At 34.7% G+C, this 13,310-nt stretch overlaps 2 protein-coding genes across 3 annotated transcripts in view; one reads left to right on the top strand and one right to left on the bottom strand.

The window, feature by feature from the left end:
• The window catches only part of lace (serine palmitoyltransferase long chain base subunit), a 28,886-nt gene extending 25,187 nt beyond the window's left edge, over positions 1-3,699 (bottom strand). Inside the window, exon 1 of the mRNA XM_075297688.1 lies at positions 3,338-3,699. Within this exon, the coding sequence (XP_075153803.1) occupies positions 3,338-3,532 (195 nt within the window). The 5' untranslated portion in view covers positions 3,533-3,699. The remainder of the gene's footprint in view (positions 1-3,337) is intronic.
• A 7,075-nt stretch (positions 3,700-10,774) lies between these two features.
• The window catches only part of Rtnl1 (reticulon), an 86,519-nt gene continuing 83,983 nt past the window's right edge, over positions 10,775-13,310 (top strand). For both annotated transcript variants that reach the window (XM_075297681.1, XM_075297680.1), the window contains exon 1: positions 10,775-12,295. In XM_075297681.1, the coding sequence (XP_075153796.1) occupies positions 11,170-12,295 (1,126 nt within the window). In that variant the 5' untranslated portion in view covers positions 10,775-11,169. The remainder of the gene's footprint in view (positions 12,296-13,310) is intronic.

Here is a 13,310-nt window from a genome sequence, read left to right as displayed (position 1 = left end):
TTTTTTTGAACATATTTTATATAATTGCTTTCATTGTAAAATACAAACAGAAAAAAACATTCGACTGAGGAAGTGTGCATGACCGTGTCTACATGGTTTTGTGTCTATGTACACGAAATTAAACAAACCAAAATTTATTGTGAAAAAAGTGTTATTTTTCCCAAAAACCAAGAGGAGTTGTGGGATAATAATAGTGATAATTATCCATACATAGTGTTGATCGCCAATTTGTTTTACCTTGAGGTCGAATGGCAAACATATGTCAGTGTCATTTCCTTAATAGAAAAAGTATGTAACCGATACACGTTATACTAAAAGGCAAGCAATACTTGAAATAGAGAAAGTTTACTTAGTGAAAATTTCCGTATTTTTTATATTTATCACTTTACCCCGCACAAATGATCCAAAATAAATGTATAATTCCATACATGTGTTATAAGTCGATGGATTTTTTTTATTTGAAAATTGGTTAATAAATGTATATTTTATAGGGGAACTACGAAATGAGACATATATATCCCATTCGTCGTCAAAGGGTTAATAACACTAGTTTACAAAAAAAAATCATGTACACTTGATGAGAGGCAACTTTTATGTATTTTGATCTACTGAATTCGAAAAAAATTAAAAAAAAATTCTATGGAACAGTTTTTGAGATATCCCTTTATTTTTAGTTTTTTTTTTTTCGCTCATTTTTCACTAAACAAATTATATCTCGATTTATTATATTTTTTTTAATGGCGGAAAAGGTCCATCGTAAAATACGATTTTTTTTGAAAATTTGGCTTTTTCGCACCGATATTTTTTGAACCACTTAACTTATCACATACACGATTATTCGTCATCTTAATACCTTTCATTTAAGTACCAACAATCGGACATTTCTAACTCGAGATATAATTTTTTTAGTGAAAAAAGAGCGAAAAAACTAAAAATAACGGGATATCTCAAAAACTGTTCCATACAAAATTTTTTAACATTTTTCTTTCGAATTCAGCAGATCAAAATACATAAGAAAAGTCGACTTCCATCAAGTTTACATTTTCAGTGTAAACTAGTGTAATTTATATACGTAAATTATTTTTGGCAGTGACACTCTATCCTAAGTTCCACTGTACTCATCGAAGCCCATATCGTTTTAATGGAAGTAGTTATTCTAATAAATCTGATATGGCCTTTATGCCCAAAGTGCATTATCAAAAGAAATTCTTCTTCAAAAAAGATCAGGACTCTTGGCTTCTTGGAGCTCAAGAAGTATAAATAAATGGGTCATTGGTCTGTATGACTCCTAATCAAATTTATTATCTTTGTCGTCTTCTCTAGCAAACATGGTGTACAGAATTTCGAATTCGGACGAACGCCAAAATCGGGAATTTAAAACAATTCGTGTGAAATTGATAGATGCTCTTTTTTAAATACTTTGATTTCGAATTTCAGAGAAATCTGATGACAATTTCCACTTTTAAGAGAATACATTGTTTTATGTCTGGAGTTATATTAAAGATGGGACTTTTAGATCCTAAACGCCCCTCAGTTAACCTGAACTTGAAGGGAATACTAAGGTGCAGATACAAATTTAGGGCAATAGTTAGGGCATTTTCGTGCTAGAAAAAGATCTCCCAACGAAAATTCATATGTGAACAAAGAACACTCATATGATGTCCATAAGCGAAGGGAGCCACCGTTGTGCAATGATTAGTATGCCCGCCTTGCATACCCAAGGTCCTGGGTTCGATTCCTGCTTCGACCGAAAACCAAAAAGTTTTTCAGCGGTGGATTATAACACCTCAGTAATGCTGGTGACATTTCTGAGTGTTTCAAAGTATCTCTAAGCGGTTTCACTGCAATGTTGAACTCCGTTCGGACTCGGCCATAAAAAAGAGGCCCCTTGTCATTGAGCTTAACATGGAATCGGGCAGCACTCAGTGATAAGAGAGAAGTTCACCAATGTGGTATCCCAATGGACTGAATAGTCTAAGTGAGCCTGATACATCGGGCTGCCACCTACCATTGATATTAACGCAAAACAATTCGATATTGAATCAGCTTTTAACTTAAAATCTTCTTTTTCATTTGGCCGAACATGGGTTCGATTCGATTATAAAAACATGCAAACACCGATATCGATTTTGGAGATAACAAAAGTCGGTTAATAGCAAAAACGGGCTTCCACTTTTGTATCCCTAGAATAAACCCTAACACTTATGTTCATTCAAGAAAACTTTTACAACGGACCTCGTTGAAGGCAAACATAAAACTGGAAAACCTTATTCAGTGATAAGATAACAAACAGGCATGACATTTATTGATTATTGCATTAAATAAACCCGTTTTCCTAAAACCAAATCCTAACGAGAAATGGAATCAGACCATGCTAAGGAAAATCAAAAATATATCCGTCAAAGCTCTCTATTATATTTCAAATATATAGGGCATTTGAAGCACATACGATGCCTATCCGATACAAAAAAGAAACGACAAATAATGTTTTATTTGTTTACAGAGAACACATTATTACGTAGCTATGCTTGTCGGCACCCATAGATTTACCTTCTTTGCTCCAGCACACCTAACAACATAATAACCACCCCCTTTAGTTATGGGCGGTTAAAGGCAAACACACAACAATTTACTAAGGCTTACGAAGAAAACATATAATGGTCACCTTAAATTTGTTTCCAAATTTGTGCATTTGACATAGTTCCATTACAATGGAAGACTCTAGCAACAAAAATACAAACATGCAACGTACAGAAATTCATATTTGAGATGGAATGTCCAATTATTTTGGATACGAGCACGGAGCACGCCCAAGTTCGCAGTAGCAGAGGCTGAAAATGCGTAACCGCAATGAGCACTTCGGAAGCAGTTGCCAGATTTTGGTTGAAAGGAAATAGGAAACTTAATGGAGCTGGTTTTATGACCCATTTACATTAGACTTGCACATGTCTCAGTTACCAGTAATAAAATTTGGCACTTTGATAATGGAACCAATCGATTTTTTCACGTTCTTCACTTGGTCTCGTCCACAACATTTGATACTTTTGATCTGGTAATACCATAAATATGACCCAAAGAAATAACCAACAAAGATCAAGGGGGCACACAAAACAAAATTAAAAAATAAAAAAAAGTTCCATCTAGCATGACGTCTTGAGCTATTGGAATATTTTGTTTTTTTTTTTCTCTTGATTCTCTCCATTTTGGGAATGTTTCTAAATTAAAGCCACCATTATTGGCAATATTATGGCATATAACACACTTATTTTGGAACACAACATGAGTAAAGTAAGTGTCCTCTTTTTCACTCACTTCGAGCAGCTCTAATGATTTTTACCTTGAAACCATTCCCGTTCAGGGCCACACCAGCCTTGATACCATTTTTATTTTTCCGTGTACGAATTTCTCGGTATGCCGGCGCATTGAATTTCTTCATGTGTAGTAGTTGTTCCTGTTCCTGGTCATATTTCGATTGTTGTTCTATTCCCGTGGACATAATGCAGTTTTCGGTAAAGGCCTCCGGATTACCCATTCTCAAACTCTGCGTAAAACTTCGCGACAAACGAACCTTCTCATTCAAATGGAGAACACCTTAAAATTGTTCAACAATTTCTTTCGCTAACAAAACTAGTCTGCATATAGAATATCTCTCTCACTTCGAAGGTGTTGACTTTTACACAAACTGAGTTGAACTGATGAGGGAACCACGAGAGCTCCGTGGTGAATAGTGGTGGGAAATGTCAAACAATTGTGCCAGACTTGATAAATTTACAAACTGTTTGGTACCATTTTTTCCATTTTATATGGATTGGTGGGACGTTAATAAATGTATGGGTAGCTTGCCATGAGTTCTCTATTGATTCCCAAAAACACAAGCATTGGAGAAATGCTCATATTCAATACGCTTTCAAACATGTTTTCAAAGAATTAGATTAGAATTCAATTTGAGAAATTGTTGAGAAAATCACGTTCTCAACAAAAAACAGACATTACCCTCAACATTAGAATTCAACACGTTAGCAACAATTTCTCAATATATTAGCAACAACTTTTCAAACTAAATTTCATTTTAATGCTTCAAACCTATTGGAAAATTTGAAAAGTTGAAAGCAAGCAATTTGCAAGGCCATTTGATTTAAAGGTGGGTATTAGAGTTTAGCCGCATTTTTTCACTAAAGTGAAAACTAAATCAGTAAAAAAAGGCATAAAATTATACATATTTGTTGCAGATTTTATTATAACTTGATGGGGAATAGTCCAAAGCAAGTTTTCACAAAGTTTGTATTTCTTAAAAAGTATTATTAAAGAAAAGTAATCGCGAAAAATGGCGATTTTAGCGGATAAACTCGAAATTAATACTCACCTTAAAGGTGAGTATTAAGTTCGAGTTTAGCCGCTAAAATCGTAATTTTTTCACTAAAGTGAAAACTAAATCAGTAAAAAAAGACATAAAATTATACATATTTGTTGCAGATTTCATTATAATTTGATGGGGGATAGCCCAAAGCACATTTTCACAAAGTTTGTATTCCTTAAAATGGATTATTAAAGAAAAGTAATCGTGAAAAAATGACTATTTAAAGGTGGGTATTAAGTTCGAGTTTAGCCGCTAAAAACGTCATTTTTTCACGATTACTTTTCTTTAATAACACTTTTTGAGGAATACAAACTTTGTGAAAACTTGCTTTGGGCTATTCCCCATCAAGTTATAATGAAATCTGCAACAAATATGTATAATTTTATGCATTTTTTTACTGATTTAGTTTTCACTTTAGTGAAAAAACTCGAACTTAATACCCACCTTTAGCGGCTAAAGGTGAGTATTAAGTTCGAGTTTAGCCGCTAAAATTGCTAAAGTGAAAACTAAATCAGTAAGAAAAATGCATGAAATTATACATATTTGTTGCAAATTTTATTATAACTTGATGGGGAAAAGCCCAAAGCAAATTTTCACCAAGTTTGTATTCCTTAAAATGGATTATTAAAGAAAAGTAATCGTGAAAAAATGACGTTTTTAGCGGCTAAACTCGATCTTAATACCCACCTTAAGTCTTTAAATTAGAGGATTTCGAGAAATATGTCGACAAATAGTTGTGAATAAAGCCAAATTAAGTAAAAAAGTTTATTTTTTCTAAAACAATAAACTCTTTTGAAAGCATAAGGCCGGTACTATGTTCATTCTTGCGAAAAATTTTTATAGAAACCATTATTTCGCACATAGAAAGCGGTGTTTATTTAGGTAACTTGGAGCGTTTTTTTACAGGGAGCGATATTGAATTAAGTTGGTGGTTGCTGTTTGTTATTACAAAATTAACATTTTATTTTCCTTGGGTAATTGATCTGCTGCTCCTTTGATCCTTTGTATAGTTTCGAACCAAAAATATAATCCGTGTTTGTGTTATAAACCCACACAAATAGTTTTAATAAACAATTATTTCTTAATTCACATTGCAAATGGCGCCATGCTATAAACGTCAGTTTTTCAACTCGAAAAAAAAAACAAAGTACCACAAATGGAAAAATTTCGCTAGTTTTTCGCATTTTTTAATTTTGTATGGAGTTTCAACGCGAAAACCGAACAGAGTACCGGCCTATAGATGAAAAAGTTGTCTGCACTTTTTTGCACATTTTGAAATTAAATGGAAATACATTTTTCAACCCCTGGTACTATATGTCCCCAACTGTTCACAAATATTTATTACTTGGAGCAGAAATAATTAACCACGCTTTACTTCCAATTGGACAGTTGTCGGAAGAAGCGCAAGAAGCTAGAAACAAAGATTTTAAAAATTTTAGAGATCATTTTTTGCGAAAATGTTCTATGGAAAAGTCAAATGAAGAGATATTTAAAAGACTGTTAATTAACATACTTCGGATCCAGTTATATCAGAAATGAGAAATTAAAAGAGAAGAAACCACACAATTTGCCTATGGAAGCAATTCAAATGTTGATATTTGAGTCAAATCTTGATGGTGATCAAAATGCCAGTGTTGATGATAATGATACATATAGTAATTTTACTGACGATGATGATAATAATTGTAAAGAATCAGATCAAAAAGCAGATATTCATTCTCTTTTTTTTTGTTGCAAATTAACTAATGGAAAACAAATAAAATGTGGACTAAAAAATATTTAAAATTTGATTGGTTTTATGTCTTTTAGTGAATTTGGCCGAAAAAAGTTAAAACTATAAAGGCCGGTATGCACCTCTAGCGAAAACTTTCATTCCCATAAGAAATGCATTACTATTTATGCTAACGAAATTTTCGGTAGCGTTCAATTTCGTAAAGGTAGGTACTATGTTCGGTTTCCGCAGCGAAATCTCATACAAAACCAAAAATGCGAAAAACTACCGAAATATTTTTTCATTTGTGGTACTTTGTTTTTTTCGAGTTGAAAAACTGACGAAAAGCGCACAGTCCCTAATTAGATCGTGTTAAATCCTTCCATATGTTGAGATTAGTTAGTTTCAAAACATGGCGCCATTTGCAATGTGAATTAAGAAATAATTTATTTATTCAAATGATTTGTGTGAAATTACAATACAAATGTGGTTCGCATTGTTATTTAAAAATGCAATAAGATCGATTGACAAAATAAAAATAACTTGGAGTGGTATTTTCGTAATAAAGCCACCATCTAGCGGCTCCCTACTACATAATAGAATAGAAATAATGAACATAACATGAAATTTATAGAAAAGTGTTAACAAAATAAAGTTCTATTTAGTGAATTTCATTTTACAATCGTTTCTTTTTACTGGGTATAGGGATAATAAACACAAATGCTGGCCGTGCATCGTAATTATAAAGAAGGCAGTGCGATTGATGTTGCAGTACTATGGTAGCTACGAATGGAATCACAAGAATAAATTGCTATGTTCCAAAAATAAAATGCAAAAATTAATTGTGCATATATCTTGCATTTTATCGATTCAAAACACTGGTTGAATTTTATAACGTGATTGAAATAGTTATAAAATTATACATTGGGAGAGTATAACAAGAAACATTCTTCAGTAAACCAGCCACTTTGCATCTCAATGTATTAATTTCAGTCAACGAAGAGTTCCTGGTATAGAACACTAACATCCCTTTGTGACGAATTATCTTGCGAAATATAAGTCGGGAACAGTGACTTTTGCTTAGGAACTACCCTTGAACGTGAGTTATAGGCTTATGTTGATTGAACAAAAAGTTTCACTTTGACTATAGCTATTGTATGGTGTACGTGTTTTAACTGGTCACCCCATGATGTTGTTCCCCCCGAGGTAACAACATTGGCAAATGAAATGGCGTTATTATCCTTTGGGGGAACCGTGGTGGTGACCACTGGATTTGAAATTGCTAGTGAGGCGGGAACAGCATGGGCATAAGTACACTCTTGTCCGCTGGTATTGCAATGCGATTGTGTAGATATTGTGGACACCAACGAATTAAGTTTGTTGATGAATGAGTCCATTGCTGCGCATGATGTAAAAGTTAGCATAACACCGGAATTATATGTTTGTTAGATGGGCGTTACAAATTGACGGTATTCATTTGGAAAAGCTGAAGAAGACGACAATGTACCACATGTCGTTAAAGCTGTTGCCGAATGTGGTAAGACACCAGGAGTAGAGCGGCTAGCGTTATATTCTTAACAATTATTAGTGTCCAGTGATGTGTGAGGTATGGTTGCAAAACAATTTAAAAACTGGTAGAAAAAACTTTTCAAAACAATTATCATGAATGCGTGTGTGTAAATAATTTAATCAGCTGCTGCGTATACATATGTAATAATTTTATGAAGTTTGGCGATGTTGTCAATTAAATTTCGGAGAAATAAACGCGAAAAATTTCCAAAATGGCTGTTTTCTTCCTTCGAAATCTATTGTCAACACTCTCATTTTTCAACGCGAAAGAATGATTTAGGGACTTTTTTTTCGTGCCAATAAACATAGTACCTAGCTTAAGCTGGTACGCACCTCTAATGAAAATAACAGGGTTGTCAAAAGCATATTTTGGCAGCAAACATTTAATTTATTACAATCATTGTGTGCGTAAAAGTTTTAAAAGGTCTGTAAGTAATAAACAATTTATTTGAGGAATATTTGGAACATATATTAAAAATTTTTAAAAGCGATTAGCTGGTTTAAAAGTTGTGTACACAGCCCTGTTTTTTTGTTGTAGACTTAAATAAATTTTTGCTACAGAAAATTTATTTAAGTCTACAACAAAAAAACAGGGCTGTGTACAACAAATTTTAAACCAGCTAATCGCTTTTAAAAATTGTTAATATATGTTCCAAATATTCCTCAAATAAATTGTTTATTATTTACACACCTTTTAAAACTTTTACGCACACAATGATTGTAATAAATTAAATGTTTGCTGCCAAAATATGCTTTTGACAACCCTGTTATTTTCATTAGAGGTGCGTACCAGCTTACGAAATTGAACGCTACCGAAAATTTCGTTAGCATAAATAGCAATGCATTTCTTATGGGAATGAAATTTTTCGCTAGAGGTGCATACCGGCCTTTAAACAGAGAAAGCTACTTCGAATTAATTCCCACTTTTGACATCAAAAACCCCACTGTGCGTCGACTCATCTCGATTCAATTTTAACCGCCAATTAATCAAAAATATTTATTCAAAACAGAAACATTTGGAACCATCCCTCACCAATCGTTCAGTATCAAGGTTCTATAAAAAATTTGCAAAAATCTTGCTCTTGTTCTGAAGATATGACGCGCTTTATGCTATCAGTTATTCCGTAGGGAATGTCGGTGTTTGTAAAGAATCTTACAGTGTGTCGGATCGATACGACTTGTCGGCGATGACTAAATAATCGGTAAATGTGTTATCGATCCCTTAACATGCAGCAGTATCGATTATGCCTTCGGACTTAACTGATATTGTGCACAATATATGTTCGACACGAGCACTGTCGTTCGGAATAACTGACGATCTGTAATGCGCTTTACAGACTATCAGTTATTCCGGACGGAATGTCGGTGTTTGTAAAGAATCTTACAGTGTGTCGGATCGATACGACTTGTCGGCGATGACTAAATAATCGGTAAATGTGTTATCGATCCCATAAACATGCAGCAGTATCGATTATGCCTTCGGACTTAACTTATAATGTGCACAATATATGGGATATGTTCGACACGAGCACTGTCGTCCGGAATAACTGATAGTCTGTAAAGCGCATAAAGCGCATGAGTGAAACGTAAATTTGATTGTAAAATTGGTTGTACAACTAATCTCATAACCATTCCGATAACATCAATTTGATATCATAATGAATAAATATCCGCCGCCGAATATACGAATTTACAGTCTGTATGTCGAACGAACTCTATCGATCGACTCTTTTTTGGTTATAATTTCATTCTATTTCAGTCAATCGATGGAGCTCGTTCGACATACAGATACAGGCTTATGCGACGTGCGCTTAATAAGTTATGTTGGAAGACATAATCGATACTGCAACTTGTTAATGTGATCGATACCGCCTACAATTCGTAGAGTTTGGACACATTGTGAAATTCGTTATGCGCTTTACAGACTAGCAGTTATTCCGGACGGAATGTCGGTGTTTGTAAAGAATCTTACAGTGTGTCGGATCGATACGACTTGTCGGCGATGACTAAATAATCGGTAAATGTGTTATCGATCCCATAAACATGCAGCAGTATCGATTATGCCTTCGGACTTAACTTATAATGTGCACAATATATGGGATATGTTCGACACGAGCACTGTCGTCCGGAATAACTGATAATCTGTAAAGCGCATTACAAACATGGACATTTTGTCCGGATAAACTAATAGTGTGAACAGCGCATTAGACGTCAAGCGCCGCCCCAGAAGGCAAAAATTTAGTGTCACCGACCGCCAACAAAAGTGGATTGGCTTCATTTTTGCCCCAGAATGCAAATATTTAGTGTCTGCCGCCGCCGACAAAACGGGGTCGGTTTCATAATTTAACAACTATTGTTTTTTAGAAACGTAATAGCGAATTAGTTTCGATAAAAATACTATTTTGTGGCTGAAAATAAAACTAATATAAGATCCTTTTTAGAATTCAATAAATATAATTTCATTATGCGCCGTTCACACTATAAGTTTATGGCGAAGAAATCTCTGTGTTTGTAAAGAATGTTGTAGTGTGGCTAAACACCACGAATTATCGGCCTTAACAAAAATATCGATATATGTATATGTTATCGAACGACATTAACAATTTGCAGTATAGATTATGTCTTCGAACATAAATTATAGTGTGGTCAATATCAGTGATATGTCTACGGGCACGTCCGGATAAACTTATAATCTCCAAAAATATAGATATAGATTTCGAGAATAGTGAGAATGCATTATTTATTTTTAAGTGAAATGGCTCCATGACCATTACTATAGAGATCAGCTGACATATTACAGAGTTGATACTAATTTACTCTAGGTACTAAAAACGGTATTATTGTAAATCCCATCAATGACTGTGACGGCAAGTTGTGTGAGCTTTTTATTTTATTTTCAAAAGGTAAATACTATTATTTATTTATGAATGATTTGAAACTCCATTCCAATTAATTCATATACTAGTAAAAGATACATATGTTTTGGTCCAAAGATATTTTCTACAATATAAATATCGCACTGCGATATTTTCGTACAAAGGCTCTTTTTAATTTGAATTTACCCATCACTGGTTCAGATTTGACTTCTTTGGTTGTATTGTACGTGTTGTTGAATCATTCACATCCAGTTTCCTATTTGCAAAAGAGAACTATACATTGTCAGAGTTCGATTCGACTACGAGACGCGGGTGCGATAAAAGTTTTTAATAAACTAATTATTGTGTAAATCTGGAAAGGAACAGAGGACATCAAATTCATCCATATATTTTATATTAAATATTTTTGAAACCAGAATTATTGATTTATAACGATTTGTGAAAACGAGATATACTCAAATCAAAAAGGGGAGAAATTTATTCATTGAAAAAAAAGAGGTCCTGACAGAAAGAGAAAAAGAGCAACTGTCAAACAGTGTTGAAAAGTGTGAGAACCAAGAGAAGAAAAAAATAATAGACGTCACTTTGAAAAATTATTCTTGCACCACACATACACAAGTCCTTCTCCTTCGTCCTATATCCTTAAGATACGAAAAATGGATTTCAATTTCGGCGATATCAAAAAGGAGGCTTCATCAGCCGTGGAGGATATATTCGATCGGGCTGATGCTTCCAAGAAACAGGCCCAGGATATCTTGGGTGATTTTGGCGAAACTATGGATAATAAAGTTTTTGGAGGAAACGACCACAAAGTTCTGGATACTGATCCCTTGGATCCACAGGCTTTTGTACAACGTATGTCTGCCGGAGCCAAGGAAGCTCAAGAGCAATTAGATGCTAAATTTTCAAAGAATGCCAATGACTTGGAGGACTTTTTGGGACAGAGCACAAATAATGCAAAACAAGGTGTGGCCTCGCTTACCAATGATTTCATGAATGCTGAACGTGGTTTCATAGCCGGTGCTGGTGATGCTGCCAAGGACTTTGAAAAGAAGGCATCACAGGCTGTGGATGACATCTTTGGTCATTTTGGCACCGGTGATAGTTTTAAACCCTCAGCTCCAGTCGAAGGTGTTGCCCAAAAGGCCAACAATCAATTCAATGACGATGACTTCGATTTTGATGAGCCACCGGCAATGACAACCTTTGGCAAAACTGCAACTTCCACAGCTGTTGCTTCCAATAAAGATTCCGACAATGACTCACCTTCCATTTCCAATAATCCATCGCCGGCCAAAAAACTACCGGCCCGAGATGCTTTGAAAGAACAGGACAATGAAAAATTCATTTCGAGTGAAGATCTTCTGGGTGATTTCAAAGAAGCACGCACAGCTACACCAGATTCCCAAGCTTCCGGCGCTAACAATTTTACAGCTCCTTTGGCTAAATTGCAAGATCCCAGAACCACGGATTTAGATGCTGACGATTTCGATGATGATTTTGTTCAGGCTGAAATACCCAAGGCAGCAGAAGAACCAAAATTCATTCCAACTGCACCACACATTGAGCCTGTTGCTGCGGCAGCTAAGCCAGTTCCGGTAGCGGAACCGGTCAAAGAAAAACCAGCTGCTGTCAAGGAAACAAAAAAAGATACACCAGTAACGCCCGCACCCGCATCTGTTACGAAACCATCGGCCCCAAAGCCTCAAACTTCAACGATTACCACCACCCAACAACCGAATATAGTATCAGTCGAGGATATTTTCTACAAATATGGTTTGGGTAAGTTGGCAAGTGTTGTGTTTTATTCTCGTAAGACTTTTGCATTTACAAGAGAATGAGAAATCATTATGACGACCTCCATTGATACGATGTGTGATTATTTCTTATAGGAAAAAGGAAAGACCATCATAGATAAGTGACTACAAAAGTGTATGCAATCGTCATATTTTCACTATGCGATAAAGGGAAAAAATCTAATTGGAAAAGTTACACCAGTTATTTTCAATGTGCATTTATCACATTCAAATATTTTCCAGTGAGAGTTTTTAGTTATTGCATTGTGTATCGATAAATGACCTTGAGTTCTTTTGAGGGCAGTATTGACTTCTACCTTGTCTTAACGTGAAAGAAATTACTTCTCATCCACCTTTCATGCTATACCCACGTATCATTAAACGCCATAGAAATTGCTCTATATCGATCAGTGTTGTTGTAAAGTACAATTTTTTTCAGAAATTGAGATAATAGAAATATCGAGATTCTGATTTTGATTTCAGTACACATGTGTTGATTCTATGTTCAACCCAAGGACCATCTTATAGCCGGATCCGAGCGTCGGAAGGAAGATTTGATACTAAAAAAATGTAATCCGTTTTTCTGAGATAGTATAAACCCCCACACACCTAATTTCCTAAAGTATGTAAGACGCAGTCCATTACCGAAAGCGATTATGCTGAAGACAAATTTTTACCTTTTTTTCCAAACTTATTCCTACTTATGAATTCATATAAAAATCATTTGTAGAAAATATCTTCAGTCAGCTTAGTTTCGGTTCACAGCCTCAGAACCGCCGAATCTGAAAAAGGCTTCTGATTGACTTCAAAACGAAAGCTTATTTTGGTTCGGTTTACGAAATTTTGGTGTAATTATCCACCAAGATTTTCCATTCATCGCATTCCATGGAATACATTTCTCAAGAATATCCAGACTTGTCTATAATGCAACTTTCCTAAAAATTTAGTCAACATTTGGTGTTGTAACATCATTTTCTATTAATTGTATTTTCTGGTTGGCG

The sequence above is a fragment of the Haematobia irritans genome, chromosome 2, assembly GCF_050003625.1.
Source record: "Haematobia irritans isolate KBUSLIRL chromosome 2, ASM5000362v1, whole genome shotgun sequence".
Classification (NCBI taxonomy): domain Eukaryota; kingdom Metazoa; phylum Arthropoda; class Insecta; order Diptera; family Muscidae; genus Haematobia; species Haematobia irritans.
This window is presented reverse-complemented; position numbering and strand designations above follow the sequence as displayed.